The sequence below is a fragment of the Planococcus citri genome, chromosome 5 (genome assembly GCF_950023065.1).
Source record: "Planococcus citri chromosome 5, ihPlaCitr1.1, whole genome shotgun sequence".
In the NCBI taxonomy this organism is placed as follows: Eukaryota; Metazoa; Arthropoda; class Insecta; order Hemiptera; family Pseudococcidae; genus Planococcus; species Planococcus citri.
In genome coordinates, this window is record NC_088681.1 from 50,691,263 (window position 1) to 50,716,182 (window position 24,920).

Below are 24,920 nucleotides of genomic sequence, written 5' to 3' on the forward strand. Positions count from 1 at the left end.
AATCAGTTATATGTTTTTTATTGTATTTTGGGCACTGAACGTTACTTCACTGATAAATTTCACCCTCTTACAAAATTTGTATTTTTTATTTGGCATTTTTCCGGGTTAATGACTCCATTTATCATCTTATTGGGATATGTTGTATTTTTCGAAAAAAATGATTTCATATTATTCCTTCTCGTCTGTTTCACCATTGGGTCTTTTGTATTTAATAGGATATGTGTCCCTTATATGCTGTTTAAATATAAAAACGACTTCAAAAAAATCATAAGCGAAGTAGACATAGCGTTATCGAACAGAGGCTCAAATACCGCAAAATTATGCGACGAGATAGATATTAAAAAAATGGCTGTGAGTAACATGGTGGTTTTTCTCATATTTCAAGCAAGCTTCTCTTTAATATGTTCTGCAGACGTCATAATGTTTTATAGTGAAGAAAAATTGAAAGATTACGCCTATTACTTGTTACCTTTACCTAAACTAGAGCGATATGGTAACTTGCAGATATTTTTGCTAGTGAATTTCAGCGTTTTCACGGGAATAATGATAATAAGCTTGGAGTTATGCGCATTGATGGGTATTCCTATGTTATTGTCTGCTATTTGCCGTAATGAAGTAGTACAAATATGCGAGTCTTTGAAACAGAATTCGATCAGGTTTCTCTCTATGGCTGAGGATGATGGAATCAAATCTGGTCGATTTCAAGATGCGATCAAAGTCTTTGAAAATAAGTTGATCGAAGGAGTAATCTGTTATCAGCGAGTCTCCAGGATAATTCGACATTTTCAGGGGTTTTACACGACCCTGTGTTCGGTAACGTTGCTAGCTGTGTATATTTTTTCAGTATGTCACGTTTATGCCATTTTAACGGTGAGTATTCGACATTCGTGTCCATCTTTTTACAAGTTAATGAAGATTTTTGTGTTCCAGAATCCAAAATTTTGATACTGATTTTATTTGTTTGTTTTATCGTCAAGATGGAAGGTGCTTTTGTGCTCATGTTGAAAGAGATCCTGGTTTCAGTTTCAACTGCTCATGTTACGTATTATTTATGCAAAGTTGGAGAGATTTTCGATGAATTGGTATGTAAATTTTGAATCATCATCGCAGAAATATTAATTCAAGATGTGACTATCGACCTTTTATTTATAGAATTTTTGGTTTTAGACTGCCAGAATGTCATTTGAAGTTTATTCAGTGCCTTGGTATTGTTCAACTGCTATTCGTAAAGATGTCTATTTATTTCTGTGCCAATCCCAACATGAAGTGGACTTGAAAGCTGCCGATATTTATCCTCTCTTGCTGAGCGCATTTTTACGTTTGCTGAATGCAATTTATTCTACTGTCGGCGTTTTACGAAGTGTCATAAAATGAAGATGTTGAGATATTTCTTATTTTTGATGATCCGTTCATATTTCAGAAGGTTGATTCTACTAGGAAATCGCTTACTCGCTTCAGCTCATCTCGATGTATTCGTGGCTAATTTTTTGTTTGCAAGACATTAAAAAAATAAACGAATTTTAATTTTTTTGCTATGGAGTGTAATTTTTATCAAATTTTTTATACGTCAGAAAGAGGTCAAAATAAGACAAAACTGAACAAATTTAAAAAAATTTTTATGTTTGGAATATTGAAAATCGAATTTTTTCTAATTTTGATTTTTTTTTATGATGAGTTCATTTCATCGAGTGAAAGGTTTTTTCAACTTTTTCAACGGATAAGTAAAAATAGGGGTCAAATGGGTCAACTTCACCGATCAAAACTTTTTTTCATGTTTTAAATCAAAAAATCGAATTTTTTCGCAAACTTTCAATTTTTTAAAATCGACTATACGAAATAACGCCATCCCAATTTTTTAATATGTTGTTCAGTATAAAAAGTTGTCCATGATATACTTACATAATTTTTTCAGAATTTTTGAGAGTCGGAACAATATACCAAAAAGCTTTTAAAAACCCCTAACACCCCCTCTCCTTTCCAATTCTTAGTCGAATTGACGTGGAATGACACCCCGCCGCGCCCCTCCCCTCAAGAAATTCGCGTTTTTTATATAATTTCGAAAGTGGGCCTCAAAATTATACATAAGTACATAATATACCTAATTACCTATCTACTCATTTTTCTATTAGTGGGGGGGGGGGCATAAGGATCACTTGCACCCCCCTGCCGATCCTCCGGGACAACTTTTTTCTTAAAGGGGGAGTCCTAAGGAACATTTCTAGCCCTTGTCTTAAAAAAAAAGGTGGCTCTACTTACAAAATGGCGGACATTTTGATTGACAAGTCAGCCAAAATCGCAGATTTTGCAGTCCAACATAGGACTAGCATGAAATTTTTCAAACCGTACAACGGTAGATCGAAAGAGCAGGCAAAAATTCATCACCTGTCAAAATTTTAAGTGCCAAAGTGCCTTTTTCAATTATTGGTGAATTTTCAAAAATCAAATTTTGGCAAAAATGTGAAAAAAATCAAAATTTTACCAAATTAACCAAGAAAGCTGAAATTTGGAATATATCCTATTTTCCACCTGCCAAATCGATTGGAACCTGTTTCAAACCGTTTTGAGCAGTTCTGGAGCCTCCAGCAGATTTTTGAAACTCGAAATTCTCACAAAATTTCATCAATGGAGTTGGAAAGCCGAAATTTATTCTGCAAACTAATTTCAATATGCTGTGAAGTCGACTGCAGGTAAATTACAAGTCGTTTTAGAGCCTCCAGCGATTTTTTCGAAATCTCCTGGAGCCTCCAGTACATTTTTGAAATTTGAAATTTCCCCAAAATTTCATCAAAATGGAGATGAAAAACTAAAATGAACTATACACTCCAATTTTAACACCCTCTGAAGACGACTTCAGGTGGGTTCAAGTAATTTTGGAGCCTCCAGTGACTTTTTGAAAGGTTTCATGGCGTTTTCAGGAGAATAGAAATTTCCAAGAAATTAGTTTGCAGAGTAAATTTCGGCTTGCTAACCCCATTTGATGAAATTTTGGGGAAATTTCAAGTTTCAAAAATCTAGTGGAGGCTCCAATAATTTTCAAAAATATCGCTGGAGGCTCCAAAATGACTTGAAATTTACCTGCAGTCGACTTCATAGCTTATTGAAATTAGTTTGCAGAATTAATTTCGGCTTTCCAATTCTATTTGATGAAATTTTGTAAAAATTTCGAGTTTCGAAAATCTGCTGGAGGCTCTAGAACTGCTCAAAACGGTTTTAAACAGTTTCCAATCGATTTGGCAGATCGAAAATAGGGTATATCCCAAATTTCAGCTTTCTTGGTTAATTTGGTAAAATTTTAACTTTTTTTACATTTTGGCAAAAATTTGAGTTTTGAAAATTCACCAATAATCGAAAAAGGCACTTTGGCACTTAAAATTTTGACAGGTGATGAATTTTTGCCTGCTCTTTCGATCTATCTTTGTACGGTTTAAAAAATTTCATGCTAGTCCTATGTTGGAACGTAAAATCTGCGATTTCGGCTGACCTGTCAATCAAAATGGCCGCCATTTTGTAAGTAGGGCCACTTTTTTTTGAGGACAAGGGCTAGAAATGTTCCTTTAAGACTTCCCCTTTAAGAAAAAAGTTGTCTCAGAGGATCGGAAGGGGGGTGCAAGTGATCCTTATGCGGGCCCTCCAACTTATGCCCATGTAACACAGTGCTGTTTTTTTAGGAGGAGGGTGAGGGGGAATTTGAGATCTTAAAAAGACTTTTTTTTGGGCTGGTATCAAAATTGATCTCAGAACCTATTTTGTAGTTGAAATATGACACGTGATGATGTTTTCCGAAGCATATTCTAACAGGTCATTTGATTTTGTAAATCTATTCCTATGTACCCTACCTACAATGTTAGGGTGATTTTGAAAAATTCAAACGCCAAAGGACCTCAGATTTTTTGATTGAACAACTCAATTTCTTTAATTTCAAGTATTTTTGGAACAATTATGCACAGACAGATCCTCACACAGGCATCTGTGTGCAGCATAATCCTGCGACGATTCGCAAATTTTTTTGTAAGTTCAAGTCGAATATCCTGTTCTACAGTGTTTGACTGGACTTGAAAAATAAAATGAACGAGATGTTATTTTTGCTTGAAAACAGGTAAATTATAAATTAAAATATTTTTTTTTTGTTTCGAGTTTTAAAATTTGGAGGATTGTCTTGGTTTGAATTGTTTTTGAAATGGCCCTAGCAACAGGGAATAGCATGACAGTATCTATTATTATTGAAAGAGAGCGCTACCTGCACCGTGTAGGTAGACATTAGGTACGTAGGTAACAATAATTTGTAGGTACTTACATAATTACATTAGTAAGTACCTAATTACTTCTAAAACGAGAAAAAAAAAGGTAATATTGAGAAAACATTTTGCAGAAGTAAATTCATGATTTAAAATATTAATTAGTCAGATATTTTTTTGCTGGTAGGTACCTTTGTTAAGAAAAAAATGTTTTCGAATTTTTAAAAAGTATAATTTAAAGAATATAGGTACACCTAAGGTATTATTTCTTTTAAAAAAAACAACAAAAAAAGAATGAAATTCCAATTTGATCAAAACGAACAGCAATTTAAGCTATATTACTCACAACCAACGCATTTTTTCAGGACTAAGGAGAGGAATGGGATTTCGGCCGCGGAGTGAAGCAGAGTCAATCCCTGAAGCCCTTTTTAAGTGTAATTATAGACAAAAGGAAAACCGTCGGTGATAATTAATTAATTCGAAACTCATTCATCGACACGTAGGTAAATATATTTTACAAGCTTCAGTTTTCATTCGTCTTCGTTTGTTTCGTAACACTGTTCGAACTAAAATGTCTTTATTAATTTAGTGCAACATTTCCAAAATATGACAAAAATATAAAAAATATTTTCACGAGTTTAAATGGTGACGATGCAAAAATTTAATTAAATTTTTCGTCTGTACACGTGAGTGAATTTTTCATTTCATTATGTTTACCCGGAAAAAAATTATGTGACCTGATCAAAATATTTGTTTGTATTTCAGAAATTACACAATTTTCCAGCTAACCAGTTCACTTCACTTGCACTTTTCTTTCACGTCTCTGATCACATTTCGATCCGATAAATATGATTTATGAAGATATTTGCAAAATCAAAAGACAAATATTAGGTCAAGAAAATATTTTTGGATATCAGACAACTTTTGCCAATCAATTATACGTTTTCTACTGTATTTTGGGCATTGAACGATATTTCACTGAAAAATTTCACACCCTCACTAAATCTATATTTTTCGTTTGGCATTTCACTGGGTTACTGACCCCCTTGGTCGTAGTGTTAGGATACACGTAATATTTTTTGAAAAAAATGATTTCATATTACTACTTCTGGTCTGTTTCACTTCAGGATCGTTTGTCTTTAGTAGAATTTGTGTGCCTTATATGCTGTTCAAATATAAAAATAACTTCAAAAAAATCATACACGATGTAGACATAGCATTATCGAACAGAGACTCAAAAATTTCAAAATTGGGGAACGAAATCGATATTAAAATGATGGCTGTGAGTAACATGGTGTTTTTTTTCATCTTCCAAGCGAGTTTTACGTCCATCTGCTCTGCAAACGTGTTGGTGTTTTATAATGAAGAAAAATTGAAAGATTATTCGTATTATTTGCTACCTTTACCCAAACTCGAGCAGTACGGTAACCTGGAGATATTTTTATTGGTGAATATCAGCGCGTTTCTGGGTGTGATGATAATCAGCTTGGAATTATGCGCATTGATGGGTATACCTATGTTATTGGCTGCCATTTGCCATAATGAAGTTGTACAAATATGCGAGTCTTTGAAACAGAATTCGGTCAGGTTCCTCTCTATGGCTGAGGATGATGGAATCAAATCTGGTCAATTTCAAGATGAGATCAAAGTGTTTAAAAATAGGTTGATCGAAGGAGTAATTTGTTATCAGCGAGTGACCAGGATAATTCGACATTTTCAGGGGTTTTACACGACCCTGTGTTCGGTAACGTTGCTAGCTGTGTATATTTTTTCAGTGTGTCACGTTTATGCCATTTCAACGGTGAGTATTCGTGTCCATCTTTGCACAAATTGATGAAGATTTTTGTGTGCCAGGATCCAAAATTTTTAAATTGATTTTATTTGTTTGTTTTATCGTCAAGATGGAAGGTGCTTTTGTGCTCATGTTGAAAGAAATTCTTGTGTCAGTTTCAACTGCTCATTTGACATATCATCTGTGCAAAGTTGGAGACATTTTTGATGAATTGGTAAGTAAATACTGAATATATATTGCGTTCCATACATAGTATCGCTGAGATTTTTCGTAATATGAGACAGTGAGCCATTTTTCTGGGAAATTTCTTGTTTCAGACAACTACGATGTCATTCGAAGTTTACTCGATACCTTGGTATTGTTCAACTACAATTCGTAAAGATGTCTACTTATTTTTGTGCCAATCTCAACAAAAAGTGGACTTGAAAGCTGCTAATGTCTATCCTCTGTTACTGAGTGCATTTTTACGATTTTTGAACTGCGTCTATTCTACTGTCAGCGTTCTACGTAGAGTCATATAATGAAGATGATGAAATAATACCTACATAATATTTTAATATGGCTGATCCGTAGGAAGATGGAGAATTCAATTCTACTCGAATAGATTATTTTATGTTGCTCATTCGTGATAAGACGTATTTGTGGTAATTTTTTGTTTAAAAAAATACCAAACACTCGTAAATTGAAATTTCTTCATATTAAGTTACCTATATGCCTTGTTAATCTAAACTCAAAATTGAAGACTATAAAGCATTTTAAAAAATTTAAAAGCACTTCCATTTTTTACTTTTTAAATTTGTTTTAAAAATTTGAGCGACTTTCATTTTAAAAGCAGCAAAAATATGGAGAAACAGATTTTTGCAGACAATTCAAAAACCTTCGGATGTAGGTTTATTTTGCTTAAAATCAAAAATTAAAAGCACTCACATTTTTGAAAAATGAAAAAAAATTATGCAAACTTTCAAGTAATTGACCCTGAAAAGAATCTTTTCCACGCCCCCTCCAAAATTGTGTAACTGGGAAGTACATATAAACATAAAATCGCATTCAACTTTGCCCCTTTAGGTTTCAGGGTTGGCAACCCAAATCACACCAATAAGAGAAGTACGTAACTAATGCAAAAGTTTTTGAACCGAACAAAAAGGGATCGATAGAAGACTAAACTACATCACCAACCAAACTTTCTGTTACTGTAACTTATTTTTCAATTTTTTATCAATTTTTAAAAATTCGAATTTGGGCTAAAAAATTTTAAAAATGAAAATTTTAGAAAACTGACCTAAAATCTTGACATTTAGTTTATACCCTATTTTTTATCTCCATAGTTGAATCGGTAACGATTTTGAACCGACCTGGAGCCTCCAGCAGATTTTCAAATTCTCCAGTTTTTGAAAAAAGGGATGAAAATGAAATTCAGTTCCCAGAAACTCGGATTCAACATGTTTGTGACCCTTTCGATCGATTTTGGCATATTTTCAAAATTTTTTCCAGCCGGTTCAAATCCAAAAATATTTGTAATAGGACACCTAATTACCTACTGTATTTTTCAAAACAAAAAAAAAAAAAAAAATGGAAAAATCAAAAGTGGCTGGAGGTTTTAAAACCGTTAAAAACCATCACCAATCAACTCGGTGGGTCATCTAGATCCATTTGATAAAATTTTCATTTTTTCATCATTTTGGCTAAAATTTAAAACGTTTAAAAACTGACTATAAAAATTGAAAAATGAATTTCAGCGCTTTAAATGCTTCCTTGTAGTTTATTTTGAATTTTTCTTTCGATTTTTCTCTTCCAGTTCAAAATCCTCCCCCTCCCAATTTTTGGCGAATTTTTAAAAATTCAAATTTGGATCAAAAAATTGAAAAAAATCAAAATTTTACAAAACTGACCTAAGAAGCTGAAATTAAATTTATATTGTATTTTTTACCTCTCGAGTTGATTGGAGATGGTTTTGAATCGGTCTAGAGCCTCCAGCAGGTTTTCAGACTCTCCAGAATTCGAAAAAAGGGGTGAAAATGAAATTCAGTTCCTATAAGCTCGGATTCGCCATGTTTGTGACTTTTTCAATCAATTTTACTACATATTTTCAAAATCTTGTCGAGCTATTTCAAATCCAAAATTTTCTCCAGAGATTAGAGCATTTTTCAAAAAAAAAATTGAAAAATCAAAATCTGTCAAAGGTTTTAGGACGGTTAAAAACCACCACCAATCGACCATGAAGGTCAAAAATGGGATAAAAATCAAATTTTTCTTCCCTTTGCGTACCTATTCGCAAAAACGATGAATTTTTCATTTTTTTTCAAAAAAAAAATCGCTGGAAAAAATTGTTAATTTGAACAACACAAAACTATGTTGAAAGTATGTTCCTAAATTTATCGAAAGTGTCACAAATATGGTAAATCCGAGTTAATTTCATATCCACACCACTTTCAGCATTTTTTTTTTTTTTCGAAAACTGCAGGAAAATCCAAAAATTCGTTGGAGGTTCCAGAAAGGTTTAAAACTATCATATGATCAACTCGACGAGTCCAAAAAAAGTAGGTTTTGAACCAACTTTAACCTTTCTAGATCCATTTGGAAAAATTGTGATTTTTTCCTTATTTTGGATCAAATTTTGAATTTTTAAAAACTGACTAAAAATCGAAAAAATTGAATTTCAGCGTTTAAAATTTATTGCTGGTGGTTTATTTTGATGCTTTCTTTCAAATATTCTTTCCCTGTTCAAAAATTTTTCTCTCCTTAGAAACAAATTCATCAGTGGTTTTTTTCAAAGTAGAAAGATACCTACCTTCTTTTTTTCTTTTTAAAAATACTTGATGCAGTTTATGATAAGAAGATACAATGTAAATCGAGTACCTAGTACCTACTTGCCTATTCTTATAATGCGTCTGATTAAATAAAATTACCTATTCAATTCTTTTGACTTGTATGTATAAAAAATTGCTCACACGAAGTTTTACAGGAAAAATTACTTGATTTTTCGTTAGAATGATGAAACTAAATCTATGGAATTTCAATGCAAGAAATCGACTGCATCGATTAATTAGCAAGATGGTGCAATTGATGAATCTACCAATGTGTATAAAAATAATTCTCCAGTACCTACATATTACATACCTACACCAAAAGCAAAGCAAAATGACAAACGAATATGTATAAAATGTGTAAAATTACCTTGACCAGAATCTGTCATATTTTGTAGTTTTCTAAAAGCCTTAGACGGTATAGCGGAGCCTCGATATCGGGGATCAGTTTCCGAATGCAAAAATACATCTTCATCGACTACACAAAACACCCATCACCGAAACAACAACAATTAATTGTTAATCCAAAAGGATAAAGGAAAAAGGCAAAGTTTATATTAACAAATTACAAAACCATGTACATAAATGCTTGTGTTAGTTATAGGAGTGTAACCATATACCCTTATTCTTGTTACGATGCTATGGGTACCAAAAGGGTCAAAAATTGTTGAGCTTTTTCATCCTATAGTCGCAAGAAAACTTTCTCTCGGTAATAAAAACTTTTAGCCGAGTTGTCCTCTTTTTTTTTGCAACTTTCCTACAGCCTATGGAGTTTCACATTGAAAAACGATAAAACTGTAAGAGTCGCTCTTGGTCTTTTTTTCACTTTTGCTCCTCTTATAATATGAACGAGTATTTTTCGAAAAACTTTGATACGTTTTGTGGCTGCTTTCGAGGTAGGGTGTATGCGGTTGAACAAGATACCAAGCTGCGATAAATATTTATCGTTTGGGTATCGTAGAAACAAGAATAGGAAAAAAACCCACCGCCATTTATTGATAACGCAGGTGCGAAGTTATTATTTGAACGAGTGCAAAAAATATTTATAATAAATGTCAAATTTTTGCATCAGGATAAAAGGACCTACGAATACCTCTTTACTTTACCTATCCCTTTGAATTCATCGATTCGATAGAGGCAACAAAAAATACACGTTTTACCTACGTTTAAGAACATATAAAGGATAACGTGAAATTTCCTAAATAAGGATTTTAATAAATTAGTCGCAAGGTTGAGGCCGATTAGAAAGGTTATTTTTCAAGATAAAATATCTTCGATGCCTTTTTTCCCCTACACTAAATAGGTACCTATAAATGGAATGCAGCCTATTAAGCGATACCACCACCGTCGATTAATTAGAATTTTAGGTTTTTCATACCATCAAAATCGTCATTTTTTATTTCGATTATTGAAACAGATCCTCCTTTAAGACCATTGGCTGAGAAATTGAAAACATTATCGTAGTAAATTGATGGAGTTTGAGAAAACGATAAGGGAGAAAAAAAACTTTGAAAAATGTGTACCTTGGGATTTCACTTTGTTCATGAACGCTTGATCGTCATCGCATAAATGTAATCTTCTTAGCTGACTTAGTGGTACGTTTTCAGTGTTGTATGGAACATCGGAGTTGTAGTCTACAGTGTCTGTAAAAATTATAAAAAATTAATTTGCATGAAGATATTATACCACTTGTTAAATTAGAATTGAAATACATAAGTTTGTGTTAATGCCTTGAGAAGGAGCCAAAAAAAAACGTATGTTAGGTTTTCAAAATTTTTACGAAGAAAAGTGACTTTGATTTGAAAGTCTGACTGTCAAGATTTACTCGTAAAATTTTTAGATTTCTGTCTAAAAAAATTTAAGTAAGTAGGTATTCTTTTTCCTCTTTAAAAATATGAAAGAGTGTTTGCGATTTTCAAAAGACAAAAATCAAAACTTTAGCCATAAAAATAAAAAAAAATATTTTTCAGAAAAAATAAGTAAGTACCTAACCTTATCTAAAGGTAAATTTTTCAAGAAAATAAATTAATAGCTCTTATAATGATTAAGAATCGTTCGAATTTTAAATTTCAGCGTTGCCATATTTCCACCTTAAGGAAGAAAATAGCGTTTTTTACAACGAAAAAAAAATTACAACGATCTGAACTGAACAGCTTATAAAATTTATTTTGAAAACCATCCAATTTTAAAAGTGCATTTTTAGCCTTCGTTTGTGCGATACAATCATGTAATTTTTTTGCACGAAAATTCAACGCAACAAAATTTAATATTCGTTGAGAAAGTTGAGAGAGCAAAGGAAACTTTGAAATTTTTATCTGATGATATTTTTAAAAATTGAATTTTAGTTTTGTATTTCCAGCTTGGATATACTTTTTGTAAGGAAGGGGGTGGGGGTGGAAAAGATGTAATCAGTGATTAGATGAGTTTAAAAAACTCAGTTTTTTTATATAGGGAGAAGAATAGAAGGATTTGGAATAAGCAAGGTCTTTTAATTCATATCAATTTTCAATGCTTGAAATTACTTTTTTTTACCAATATTTGAATGAAAAATTTAAACACTTATTTTTTATAAAAATACGTAGGTACCAACCATAGGTAAATTATGCTTCAAAATCCGAAAATTTTCTGATGAAGGCTTAAAAATTTATTTAAGAGTTACATAAAATTTGAAAATGTGGTTTTTAGAACATATCGTTCAGGTTCTGAAATTGCAAAAATAAAAAATCGTCGAACCCTTCAAGATTTTTGCTGTGGGAAATTTTAGAATTTCTATCAATCAAAAAGGATGAAAAAAAATTTACAATTCAAATTTCAGATTCAGACTTCCAGAGGTAAAAAAAATGAGGACCATGCTTGAAAATCAGAAGAAATTTTGTAGGTAAGCAACTGAAATTTCAAGTCGAGAAGTTGAGAGGCAAAATTGAGAAACTTGTCTAAAAATCATTCAAATTGTTCCATGTTGATTTTGAAAAATCTGCATGGAAAAAAATTTACTTTTGCTTTGACTGAGTGAATTTTATTTCCAAAGTGAAATTTTTTGAGACCTGAAGAATTTTGCATTGTCATTGATAAGTTTGGTAAACTATTTTTTGTTCAATTTAGCTTGATTTTAGACTGTTTCAAAAATTGGCAGATTTATGAAAAAAGAAAGTTTGCGAATAATCAAGAAAAAATCGAAAATTTCGTATTTTAAAATTCGAAGAACATTCTAAAAAATTGAAAAAATAGACCCAATTTTTTAAAGTATAAGATTTTTATATTTTGTGTTGAAAAAAATATTGAAAAATCGTATAAAAATACACTAAGTAATTGGGCTAAATTTCAAATACAGAATTTCATTTCTAGATTTTTGGCAAATTTTTGAAATGTTGATGGCTTATTTTCCACCAAAAAAATTGAAATTCGATATTTTTTCCATCATTATGTATTTTTAACCACCTGAATTTAGTTAAAGGGTTTCTTAATTTTCACGTTTCAGTTTTGGAAAAATTGTCTTAAAAAAGTCAAAGTGAAGTAATTCAACATCCTGAAAATTGGGTTCAATTATCATCCTTATCGAATGATTCAGGTTGATATAAATTTTCAAAATCTGTTTCTACAGCTTTTAATCCTAAACTTTCTTCAACATTTTTTTTTTTTTAGAAGAGGAAAGAGGTGAAAAATTTGTCGATTTTGTCGTTCAAGAACGTATGAACATGAAAAGTTGAAAGGTTTGTTTCTTCTTTTCGACCTCACTCATCGATTAGTGATACCAATTCAATTTTTTGCAAAAAATAATGATGGGAAATAATTCCAAATTCAAAGTGGCGGAAATAAAAATGTTGAAATTTTGAACGTAAAATTGATCAAAAAAATCATAAAAGTGGTTGAATCTGGTAAATATAATTTTTTTCCTTTTTATGATAACTTTCTTTTCAAACTGGAGGGTCCAAAAATTCGCTGCAGGCTTCAGAATGGCTCAAAACTTTTAACATTGATTCGAGCAGTTAAATGTAGAACATTAGCCCAGATTTCCTCCTCAATTGAATCAATTTTTTTTCATGAAATTTGGCTTGAAATTTCAAAAATTTCTTAAAAAACAAAAAATGAAATTCAGCTTCTAAAATTTTACTTGATGGCTCATTTTCCATTTTTTGAAGGATTTTTCGATTTTTCTAAACGCAGCAGTTTAAACTGGAGGGTCCAAAAATCCGCTACAGGCTCCAGAATGGCTCGAAACTTCTAACATTGATTCGAGCAGTCAAATGTGGAACATTAACGCAGATTTCCTTCTCAATTTTATCAATTTTTTTTCATGAAATTTGGCTTGAAATTTCAAAAATTTCTTAAAAAGCAAAAAATGAAAAAAATTGAATTTTGACAGTTTGGTACCTAACTACACTGCCAATAAATTGATTTTTTTTAAATATAAGGATCTTCAATTCTTCATCTTTTGAACTTTTTAAGAACACAGGGTTGGAGAAACTTTTCTACTTTGCTTACTCTATCACCAATAGGGTCCTTTGCAAGTTGCAACTAGATACCCATCTTATTTATTCATTGTAGAAAATAAGTGTAGGTATATCTGCTTATTTAATATCTATTTTTTATTCTTCAAAATATGTAATTACCTACATATGTAGTTATACCAGCAAGTTCAACACTTACCATCTTCAGATCCAGTAATCCTCTGAATAACTTTGAAGGAACGACTTTGAATCGGTTTCGAATCCGGTTCGTTGAAGGATTTATTAGAATTAACGATAACATTACCTCGACTACACAAACACACAAAAAAAAGCACGATTAGAAATTTTTCAGATTATTTTACTAAACCAAATTGATTGAAAAAAAAACCCATACTTGACATTATTTTGATTCGATGGTGCATTTTGATTATTCACAGGTGTACCCCACCTTTGAGAATTTGGTTTAGGATTAGGTTGGTTAAATGTCTGATTGCTGCCTTCTATTTGAATAGGTATTACACGTGTACCAGATACTGGTTTGTCAGAGTCTGAGAATTCCTTTTCAGTCTAAATTGAGAAAAATAAAACTTATTAAAAAAATCCCCTATTCACAAAAAAACACAATATTAGGTAGATATTGATCAATCATTTCTCACCTGAACTTGCTGTACACGAGGTTTCCTTTCATAAATAACTTCTTTTTGTTCGTTCTCCGCATTATTTCTATTTCTATTAACCCAAGCAGGAGCCGGACCTTCCTGAGACTGTTGATTTTTCTGCAGCCAAGGTGTAGGAGCTTCACGTAGAACAGGAAACGATGGTTTGCTACTCGTATTTTGAGCAGGTTCAGTAGTAACCGGAGGTATATAAATCGAACCGACTTGAGCCCTAGGCTGATCCTTTGGTTTATCCTGTTGCGAGTTTGTAATCACGATGGTCCTAGTTGGCTGAGATTGTTGTTGTTGTTGTTGCTGCTGTTGCTGAGGTGTTGGACTCGATGGTGAATTCACTATTATGGTTCTGCTGGCTGGATTCTGAGGAGTTGGGCTCGGTTGCGAATTATTTATTACGATGGTTCGGACTGGTTGTTGATTATGTTGCTGCTGTTGCTGTTGTTGTTGTTGATGAGGAGGACTCGATGGGGACGAATTAGTCACTACAATCGTTCTGGTGGGTTGATGTTGCTGCATAGGAGTTGGGCTTACCGATCTCCTCTGTGGCGGTGGAGGAGGTGTCATGGTTTGTTTCTGGACTTGAGGTTGAGGCTGAGGCGGTGGAGGGGGCGAAGGCGCAATCGGTTGTTTTTGAGGCGATTGATTGTGATGAGATTGCAGGTTTTGCGATGGTTTCTTCGGCAAACCGTTCTGCGGAAATACAGGTATGGCTATTTGAGGTGTCATGGCGGCGATCGCAGAAGGGGGCAGGGTACTCGGGTGAACAGTCGGTGGAGGTGTGGGTAAAATTATATCATCCGGTGTTTGGGCATTTTTCACGATTCTGCGCTGCATTCGAGGACTCTTGATCTCCGATAAGTCGATACCACCAGGTGTATACGTGAATGGCTTCTTGTCTTTCATCATTGCGTTTTGGATCTTGGCCGGTGGCTCGCAACGATCTGAGATCTGCAATTTGAAATCGAGTGTTGTACATATTTTTATAATGCAATTCGCGTCACACACACGAGTGTAGGTATAAATATAATATCTTACTTCAGACTTTAGCCTTATCGTTGGAATTGTGCCATTCATCGTGGGAGGTGGCGGAGGAGGAGGTGCGGGGGCCGGAGGAGCCGGCGGTGCGGCAACATTATTGCAATTAGGAACCGCAGCAGGAGTACCTGCGAATTAAGAAGTCATTGAATCGAATGCGGATAAGTTCACATAAAATACATGGTACGTAGAAGTACTTCCTTATAATAGAGTTCACCTAGGTCTATAAAGTGATTTATTTCGAAGGTGAACTTACTTTCGCACGATGCCTGCGCCGTAGGGCTATTTTCCGTTGTTTGACTCATTTGTCGTCTGTAACAGAAGAATAAAAATGACAAATTAATAACTCGTAGAAGTAATTTTTTTTCTGGGGAAATTTTCCCATAAATGAAGATTTTTAGCAGTAGGTAATTACATTATAAAATATCTATCGTCGAGTGGAGTGTTTCTCCCTCGTATCATTTTAAAGTGTTATTAACGCAGTCGTTAACGAACTGCTAGATGATAAATCGAAACAAACGCAATTAATAAAGTCGTTAAGACCACAGTTGAAAATTTTCATCAACGTACTTTATGTAAGTATGATACGACTTCTTACACAATATATCATGCTCATTCGTCGTTATCGTACACAAATAGACTGCCTACCAAGTTCCTCCAACTTCCAAGTTCTCTCTTTATTTCAAAAGAAAATATTTTCCACGATTTTCATCATTAAGTGCTCGATCCTCATCAGCATCGTGTAAGCCGATTAGACTAATATTTGCAAGACGAACATAGCAGAAGTTTAAATAATTTGTTGTTTATTTTTTTTTACCTACTGTTTCTTGGTTTCATGACCTTTCCCCGTTGATTACCTTCGCCGATCGAAAACATACTAAATATGGTATGCAATTGTACCATTCTTGTCGTGTAACCTTCGATGCTATTAGTTCGTATTACATCGATATAATTACGCGTATCTAAGTCTTTTTTCGTTCCAATTAAATGGCACTTATAGTTTCAAGTTGTTAACGAAGATCTATTATGCTTACGTTTTGAATTATTATGTGTCTATAGGTTATGTGTCGATCTCTAAGAGAATTTATTTTGGAGGTAAAAATAGAGATGAAAAATATCGCTGTTGAAGCAATTGTGAGCTTGAGTTCTCCTCCCTCTCCTTCATCATTGTTCATTAAGAGTAGATATTTTTGAAATGGGCAAATAAGTGATTGAAAATTTGAAACATAAGAAATTGCTTGGAGTGTTTATCGAAATGGATTGTACCTACCTAAAATTTTAAATTAAGTAGGTACTCGAAACGTATGAAAATACGAACGTTAGGTGGGTACCCTCCATACGAGATAAAAATGGTTCCAATTCTAGAAAAATTTACGCTATTGGCCTAGAAGTTGACTACTAACGACTGAATTTGTAAACTGTCACGAGAAAACCCGGTCCAAAACATAAATTTTAAATAGCAGCTGTTTGAAGTTTCAAATCTATGTATTAGGTGATCTATGGGTCGGAGGTTGGTGAAATTTGTACCACTTTTGGCCACCAGGGGTGCCAACATAACCTGACATTTTTTTCAAAATCAGGATTGCCAAAGGCCGATAGTCAAAATTTCCCAAAATCGATTTTGTCGTTTTTTTTTTAATTACGCACAAAAATGTTGCAAAAACTACTAAGAATGAATTGTTAAACCTAATATAAAATAAAGTTATTTATTGAGTTTTTCAATTCTTTCAAAAAACTTATGTTCAAGGTGAAAAGAGTTGATTTTTCCAGCTTAAGCCTGATTCAAATTTCAATAAAATTACACTAATCCTCCAAATGTGGGCCGATTGCCCCAAAAATTTGCATATTGACTCCCCAAAACATACTTTTCAAGAAAATCATAAAAAAAAATTTTCAAACTTTTTTTGTAGTTGCTTTTGTTTTTTTAACCTTGAATTTAGGGTCAAAAGAATCGTTTGTGAACGTTTTAACCACCACAGGCGGATTCTGCACACTGAGTACTACCAACATCCATAAAAAAATCGATTTTTTGGACACTAACCTGGTTTTCTCGTGACAGATCACAACTTTCAGTTTCAGTATTCATTATAGTTCTTGTTTTATTCTCAACTTTGAAATTTTATCGGTAGATAGGAACCTATTAATATTAATTTTAAATTCCAATCATAGGTTTTTCTATTTCATTTTCAAAGCTTTCAATTTAGGCTATTTCGATTTTACATATTTACCAGTTCTCGAAAAAGAGATAAGTAGGTGTAATTAGGGAATTGGAAAAAATAAAATTCGATACCTTACCCCCCCCCCCAAAAGACATACCAAGAGGAAAAAAAGAATCAAACTCAAAAACTCTGTGAAAATCGAATCCAAAAAAATATCATCCTTTGCAACCTTAATACGAGTATGAAAGAAAAAATTCTATAACTAAATAAAACATTAAAGCAAATCCAAAAGCTTTCAAAAATTTGTATTTTACGTAATAGGTGAAAACACAATGTTTTTTATGTAAAGAGTTTGATTTTTTCGGTTTCAAAATTTTATAAATTTGACTGATGATTTTTTTTAGGAACTCCAAGTTTGAAAAAAAATCAAAAAGGCCCGAATGAATGGAGCGTAAAAGCTTTAAAAAGATCGTACATACTATTTTGATGAATGAAATAGCTTTATTTTTTTAATGTGAGGGTTAGATTTTTTTTGGTTTCAAAATTTTAGAATTTGACTGATGATTTTTATAGGAATTTCAAGTTTGAAAAAAAAATCAAACAGACCCGAATGAACTGAGGGCAAAAGCGTTCAAAAGTTCGTATTTTGATAAATGAAATAGATTTGTTTTTTTTATGTGAAGAGTTTGATTTTTTCGGTTTCAAAATTTCAGAATTTGAATGATGGATTTTTAGAAATTCCAATTTCGAAAAAGAAAAGCAAACCAACTAGAACGAAGTGAGGGCATAAGCTTTCAAAAATCTGAGTGTTGAGAAGTAAAAAAAAGGTCTATTTTTTAATGTAGGTAAGGAGTTCATTTTTTGATTTGAACATTTTTTGAGTGTTAGTAATAGATTTTTTAGAAAATTTGATTTTGAAAAAGATAAACTTGACAGGCTGGAGCAAAGCGAGGCCCGAAGTTTTCAAAAAAATTATCTATAATTCAAAAAGTAAATTATTCGGTAATTTTTTTTTTACAAGAAGTCGATTTCTCCACATTAAGAATTTTTGACCCTGAGCAGACGTTACGTTTTCCATGTGCAGAAATTATTCAGAAACATAAAAATTACCTACGTAGCTAAAATTTTTTGCTCGAGCGAAGTGAATGGGAAAAGATTTCAGAAATATTTTATTTAAGTTCTAAACAGTTGGAAAAATAGATTCTTCATTAAGTCTAAAATTTTTTTAAATTTGTTGACTTTTTCAAAATTTGACAACTTTGGAGGAAGGTTAACCCCCCCCCCTCGGTTTCGTCACTGCCTGGCATGTTTATTTTAACGAATTCGAAGTCGAGTTCAAATTTTTTAGGCTATTCAATACCTCAGTGTCCCTCTAAAAAATATGGCCGCAGCTACAAAAAATCATTTAAAAATCGGTCAAGCCAATCAAAAATATTTTAAGTCTCGTTGAATTGACATCGTAAAGTACAAAGGTCGAAAAATATAGGTCTAAAATAATGTGAAAGAATAATTATGATATCCTGTCCAGCCTTTCAGAGTCCAATGCAAAAATAAACGATAAAAATAAAAAATTTCCTAGATCGAAAGGATCATTGACCCAGATATCTACTTCAACTGTTACCACACAGAACTCAATTCAATGTACACAAGGGGTCACGGTTGAAACTCTGCTACTTCAGGCGCCAAAACATACGTGATCATTCTTCCAGATATGACTTCCTAACTCAACTTTTCTACTTCCTTATATCCCACAATCATCACAAACAAACATATGTTGTCCTTTTTTAAAACCGACCATCCCAAAGCCCTTTACCTTGCCTACTGCATTGGAAACACTTCCAAAAAAAAAAAAAAAAACTTTCGTAATAATAATTTTAATATTCCCATTCACCTTCTTTTTTCCACGTAATAAGTCGTAGAGATAAGTAGTCCAACAGCTTTTAATGTTGAGATTTTCTCAACTTGAGAACTAAAAATACCGAGTCCATTTGCCTTTTCGAATCAGCTCGAACGTTGCCAAAAATTACATAATTAATTCCAAACTGTGCGGTTAAGAGCTTAGTGAGGCAGCCTTGAACCATCAAGCAAAGTTGCTGCACAAGTCCAATACATCATCGTCGAGCCTATAGTAAACCATAATGAATGGTACTTTGTTCGACTTTAATTAAGCCGAACGCGCGAACTTAACAACTCCAACGTGGACCCTAAAATCTGGCAAATTTCCTAATAAAAACGTAAAAATTGGCAAACTTAATTGCCTTGAATGGGCAAAAAGTACATCTACACGTACACATTTCAGGTGTCTACAGTGTAAGGTCGTTAAACGAATTCGAATATGTGACACTTACCTACCCTATTCGTCAGAATGACTAAAATCTAATACATTTACTCATTTCGATTTGCAACTCAGATTACGTATAGTACTGCGAGAAACCACTGTAGTTTAGGTATAGGTACTTAATTCCATCATGTTCGCAATCGCCATACAGAAGTCATGTGAAAGTGGGAAAAGCCTGAGGTAACTATATATCGGTTTTACTAATTCTCATCGTGTAACGATGCGATATCAATGTCATGGATTTAGTTTCACGGCTCCAACACAGATGAGGATGCTGATATGTACTTTGCAAAATGTTTCTGTGTATGTGTATGTGTGTATTTCTCTCTTCCTTTCTCCACTGGTGCTGGTGGTACATCCGTGCTACAGAAATTATCCCTGTCTCTTTGTCTCGTTCTAGTTTCTCGCATCTCGCTCAACTTGTGGGATTCGTCGTTTCATTGTGATTGACGTTAACCGAATACCACCTCGTAATTCGTTAAAATGATGCTTCAACAAGTTGACAAATGCTATACTCTTGGGATTATTTGCATTCTTACGCACACCGCGACGTACCTACACTTATGTCGAGAGAAGATGATTACCTTAATTTAAATTCGCACCGAGTAGTAATATTTCGCCGAGTAGGTAATATTCCTATTTTCCTTGGCGTGACATAATAATATACGTCGAGCACAAAGTATACGAGTGGATACGATATAAAATAAATATCGTCATAAACGTTTTCTTGTACGTTGTGTACCTAAGAGGAAATAATACAAGCCAAAGAAGAAAAATAGAGCCTATTATCTCATATAAGCGAAGTAATTTGAAATTTTTACCTGATTAAAGATATCAGAGACGGGATGATTTAGTTGATGAGATACCAACTAGCGGGTGAAGAATTTTTGATGACGACAAAATGTGACTAAAAATGAGGGGGAAAATACTTATCAGAATTGCTATAAAATTATATGATAAACGTTCAAAAATAGTGTCAGGCAAAATATTTTGTCAGACTTTCCATATATTTAACTTAATTGCACAAACAAAAAATATTAATTTGTGATTCAATTTGATCATTTTTAAACGAAAATTAAAGGCAATTTTTGCTTTAAAAAAAAATCAAATTGCGAAAAAAATCATTTGTTGTAGGCTATAATGAACTTTAAAAAATCAATGAGCTACCTACAAATAAGTATGTACATAGAATTCAACATTAAAACCTCATCCAAATCCCGAAATTGGCAACAAAAAAACCTTGAGAAAAAATTCATTTGAAAATTTTAAAATCACCACTGGAAAATTCAATTTAAAAAAAAAAAAAAATCCATTGAAAATTACTACAAAAAAATCAATGTGAAATCTAAGCAAATTTCAAACAATAAATCATCATCACTAAAAATTTTTTCATTACCACGACGCGACGATGAAATGCATATAGGTACATAATACGTAGGTAAGTATTATTTGAAATAGTCACAAGAAAATTTATCAAAATAATATTCATAAAATTCTGCAAACTTTTATTTTGAAATCATTTCCCCCTCCCCAATTAAAATTCATTTTAAATAGAAAACAAAAACATTTCTTTTTTCGCAAAAAAATCACTTGAAATCACCTAAATTGAAAATCACATTTCAATAACACGTCAAAATCACCTCGAAAAACTTGAATCAAAATTACAGTAAGTCCCACACATTAGAATTTCTGAGAAAGGTCCAACTTTCTTTTCCTGATAAGAGTAGCAAAAACAAATTAGGCTGAGTGTGGCGAGGGCGAGAGCAAAAGCTTTTAAAAATTCTCATTTTGATATGTGAAAGAACGATGTTTTTTCGTGGGAGGCAGTTGATTGTTTTGGCTTCTAAATTTCAGAATTTGAATGCTTTTTTTTTAGAAATTGCAGGTCTGAAAAAGAAAAGCAAAAAGGCCCATATACAAAGTGAGGGCAAAAGCTCTCAAAATTTCGTGTTTTGAGAAGTAAAAAAATGTATATTTTTTTCGATGTGAGGAGTTTACTTTTAGATTTACATGCACATCTATTTCGTTTATATTCGACATTTTCAAGAGTTATAGCTACCTCTACAATTCTACATTGAACAGGTACAGAAATTAAGAAATAGAAAAACTGTACTCAGCTCGAGAAAAATATTTCAAAAATGAGCAACCATCATATCAAGTTCTAAAAAAGTAGACGAATAAGTCTCTTTCTTAAGACTGAAAATTTCCAAAGTTTATCGACAAACGTTATATTTTTACAAAATTTAAACCGTGCTTTATTCGTCAAATTTTAGCAGTGACCCTGGGCCAATGAGAGGGAGGGGGTCGAGGCCCCCATCCCCTCTCTTGGCTACGTCCCTGATTGACTAATCTTCAAAAGGTAGAGAAAATCACGAAATTTCTGCAAAATTTAATAAAAATTGGATGAAAAAGTGTTTGAATCATGTTATTATAAAAACACAAATTAAAGATTTAAAACGAGTAAAAATTGGCGAAAGATAGGTAGTGAAATTTTTGTAAAATTTTATAAAAATCGTACAAAAAAGTGTTCAAAACAATCATACAATATTTAAAGACCAAACGTAGGTAATCGAAAAAGTATTAAACTCAACTTCAAAAAACACCAAAAAGTGATGAAATTTTAACATTTCAAATAGGTACGTTTTTTTCATGTATGTAAATTTTTTTCATCACAGAAGCATCTCGAGCATTTATCAAAATGGTAGCTTGGTTTTTGAACTTCTTATAAACGGAAACAAGAGCTTTTACTTACACTGGGGGGAGGGGGGGGGGTTAAGAGTGCGATTACTTGGTCTCAACTGGCCCAATTTATTTTAATTAACAAGCACCAATTGCATTTATACTCAAGTGCTAAGTTGAAGTGGATTAATTTTAGGGTGTTTTTTGAAAACTGAGTTTTCCAAAAAGTTGCCCGAGGCTTCAAAATGGCTTAAAACCATTCTCCAATCAACTCAGCATATCAAAATAAGCTATGAAGTAAGCTTCAGCTTTTCAACTTCATTGAATAAAAATTTTACAAATAGTTCAACTTTCAAAAATATGTTGGAGACTCCAAAATTAGGTACATATTCAAAACAATTTGAAATCGGTTCTAATGAATTTGAATGGTCAAAAATAGGGTAAATGCCGAATTGCAGTTTTCTAGACTAATTTGGTAAAATCCTGATTTTTCGTATGTTTAGACCAATTTTAAAAAATTTATGCACCAAAAATTGAAAAATATATTTTAGCATCCGAAATTTTGGCTGGCGATGTATTTTTGCACGTTCTTTTGATTTACTCGAAGCTTTGGCCGGTTCAAAAATGTAACCGGTGAGGATACCTCTTTTGTTCTGTTAAAAAATAAGGAAAGGAGAATTCAATTCTCAGCTCAGTAGCAGTAGCTTACACCCGAAAGGAAAAATATTCCAGATATTCTAGAAGTAGGCAAATGAAGGATCACACCGTTTCTAGCTTCAGAACCCCCCCCCCCCCCTAATAAAATATTGGAAGTAAAACTCAAAAAAAAAAAATCATCACGTCCCTTAAAAACGTACCTACCTTCAAAAATTCGATTCCAAAACTTAGTAGGTACCTAACCTATCCAATTTTGGAAGAAAATATTTCTTACCAAGGTAAAATTTCCAAGACACTAATCCCCGTGATAATCTCATTTTCGGTATAATTTTTTCACGTGACAAATTATAAGTGACATTTTGAGTCATGAATGCGAATAAGATAGGCTTTATGGCAAAAGTCTTTGCTGGCAGCTTGATCCCTAATCTAAGCAATGTTTTTTCGCTGGTGACAAATGACCATCGTTTACTTCTACTCTTCATCTACTTACAACATACTATAGGTAGGTATAGCTCAGCTCTTTCCAGGGCGTAGTAGTAGGTACGTAATTTCGCTTCTCTTCGTGTCGCTCGATTAAACAGTATAAAAATTCATCAGTTGCACGTGTTAAGTGTAGATACATCTATTACTCGTACTAGTATTACGGTGTGAATTTTTTTCACTTAAAATGGCACCGTAGACGAGCCTCTTTTTGTACTACTACGACGCGACAAATTGTCATGTCATGTCTTTTTACCTACCTTCCCTTTTTCTTTTATCTTATGTGTTTTTACCTTGAATATGGTTGAAGTTCAACGAGCACAAAACGCAAACGTATTGGAAATAAACCATCGACTGTACTATAAGAGCTGTTCATGTTCACTATTAGTGTAATTACATGTATCATACGTAACTTAGATATACCTATACACAATAATGTTAAGTGTACAAGTGGACGACTTCGTGATAAATATTTCGCAGGTAAGCAATAAGTTGAAGTACAAAAATATAAACGAATGAATATACGACGACGTACCTAAACCTATGACTCGTCTATGCAACATCGAACACAGCTATGACCTTTCCTTTATACACACAGACTCGAAAAAGTAAACACGGAAACGACGATAGACACGAGGTGGTTTGTGATCTCTCGCGAATTAATCTAGTTTTCATATTTTCAAAATTTATACACGAGATTCTGCTGCAGAGTGCAAGAGCAAGGAGACGATGGCAATGGCTAAGTCTCGTATCCCTTTTAACTTTCAGCTTGGGCAAACATTTTCGCTAATTGAAATTTTCATCTCGTAGCATTTTGCACGACTCGTTATTTATTCTAAACTTCGTTATAAGATTCTCTTCTCTGCCATCTCATGTTTGACGTGTATTAAAAGCGATATGGCGAATTCACAAGTTTTGATAACCTCCTCCCTGTCCCTCTCATTTTCCTCCAAACCTCATTTCTCCATCATCGTAGGTACCATGGTTTGGTTTTAATTCGAAGTACATATATTTTGCAAAACAACTTTTTAAAATGATATCCTCTTAAAGTACCTATTTTTATATCAACCGAGAGAATTCGAAACTTATTAATGGGGGGGGGGGGTGGCAAATTTACTTGGAAAATCACGAATGATAGGATGTTTTTTCAACAGTAAGTAAGTATTTTCGATTTTAAGGAGGTGGGAGATGGAGATTTTGAGCAGTCCGAATTTTGAAAGTGGATTTTTGAAAAGTCTGGAGAAGGCCCTTAAACCTACTACAGTCTGTTCTGAAAGTCCTGCCAAAATTTTTAAAAATTTTGAACTCTTCATAAATAAAAATAGAGATTTTTCTCACAAAATGTCACAATTTTCAGGGAAGTTGTTAAGTTCTCACGAAAGAAATTGTGTTCACGTATCAAAGACCTTATTACAAAATCCCAACCGAGAAACCTCTCCCAAAAATGGTAATTACAGCGTACAGGTGAGTTCAATATTCAGTTATACCTACGATTAGTTAAACGTGGTCGTGTTTTGATTCATTGCTTATATACTTGTACCAAACCCAGCATGTGAGATTAGCTAATTAAACGACGACGCGACGAGAAAAATATCACTATTTTTTTTTTTTTTTTGCGG

The 24,920-nt window shown here is 33.0% G+C and overlaps 1 protein-coding gene across 7 annotated transcripts in view; it reads right to left on the bottom strand.

Moving 5' to 3' along the window:
* Positions 1-24,920, bottom strand: part of LOC135846364 (uncharacterized) — a 130,438-nt gene that overhangs the window by 13,876 nt on the left and 91,642 nt on the right. For 4 of the 7 annotated variants that reach the window (XM_065365407.1, XM_065365414.1, XM_065365413.1 and 1 more), the window contains 8 exons: positions 15,245-15,300; positions 14,989-15,116; positions 13,936-14,901; positions 13,674-13,846; positions 13,479-13,588; positions 10,355-10,474; positions 10,210-10,269; positions 9,202-9,309 (listed from right to left, as the gene is read on the bottom strand). In XM_065365407.1, the coding sequence (XP_065221479.1) occupies positions 9,202-9,309; positions 10,210-10,269; positions 10,355-10,474; positions 13,479-13,588; positions 13,674-13,846; positions 13,936-14,901; positions 14,989-15,116; positions 15,245-15,300 (1,721 nt within the window). The remainder of the gene's footprint in view (positions 1-9,201; positions 9,310-10,209; positions 10,270-10,354; positions 10,475-13,478; positions 13,589-13,673; positions 13,847-13,935; positions 14,902-14,988; positions 15,117-15,244; positions 15,301-24,920) is intronic. The other 3 variants (XM_065365409.1, XM_065365408.1, XM_065365411.1) reach the window with 3 other exon arrangements.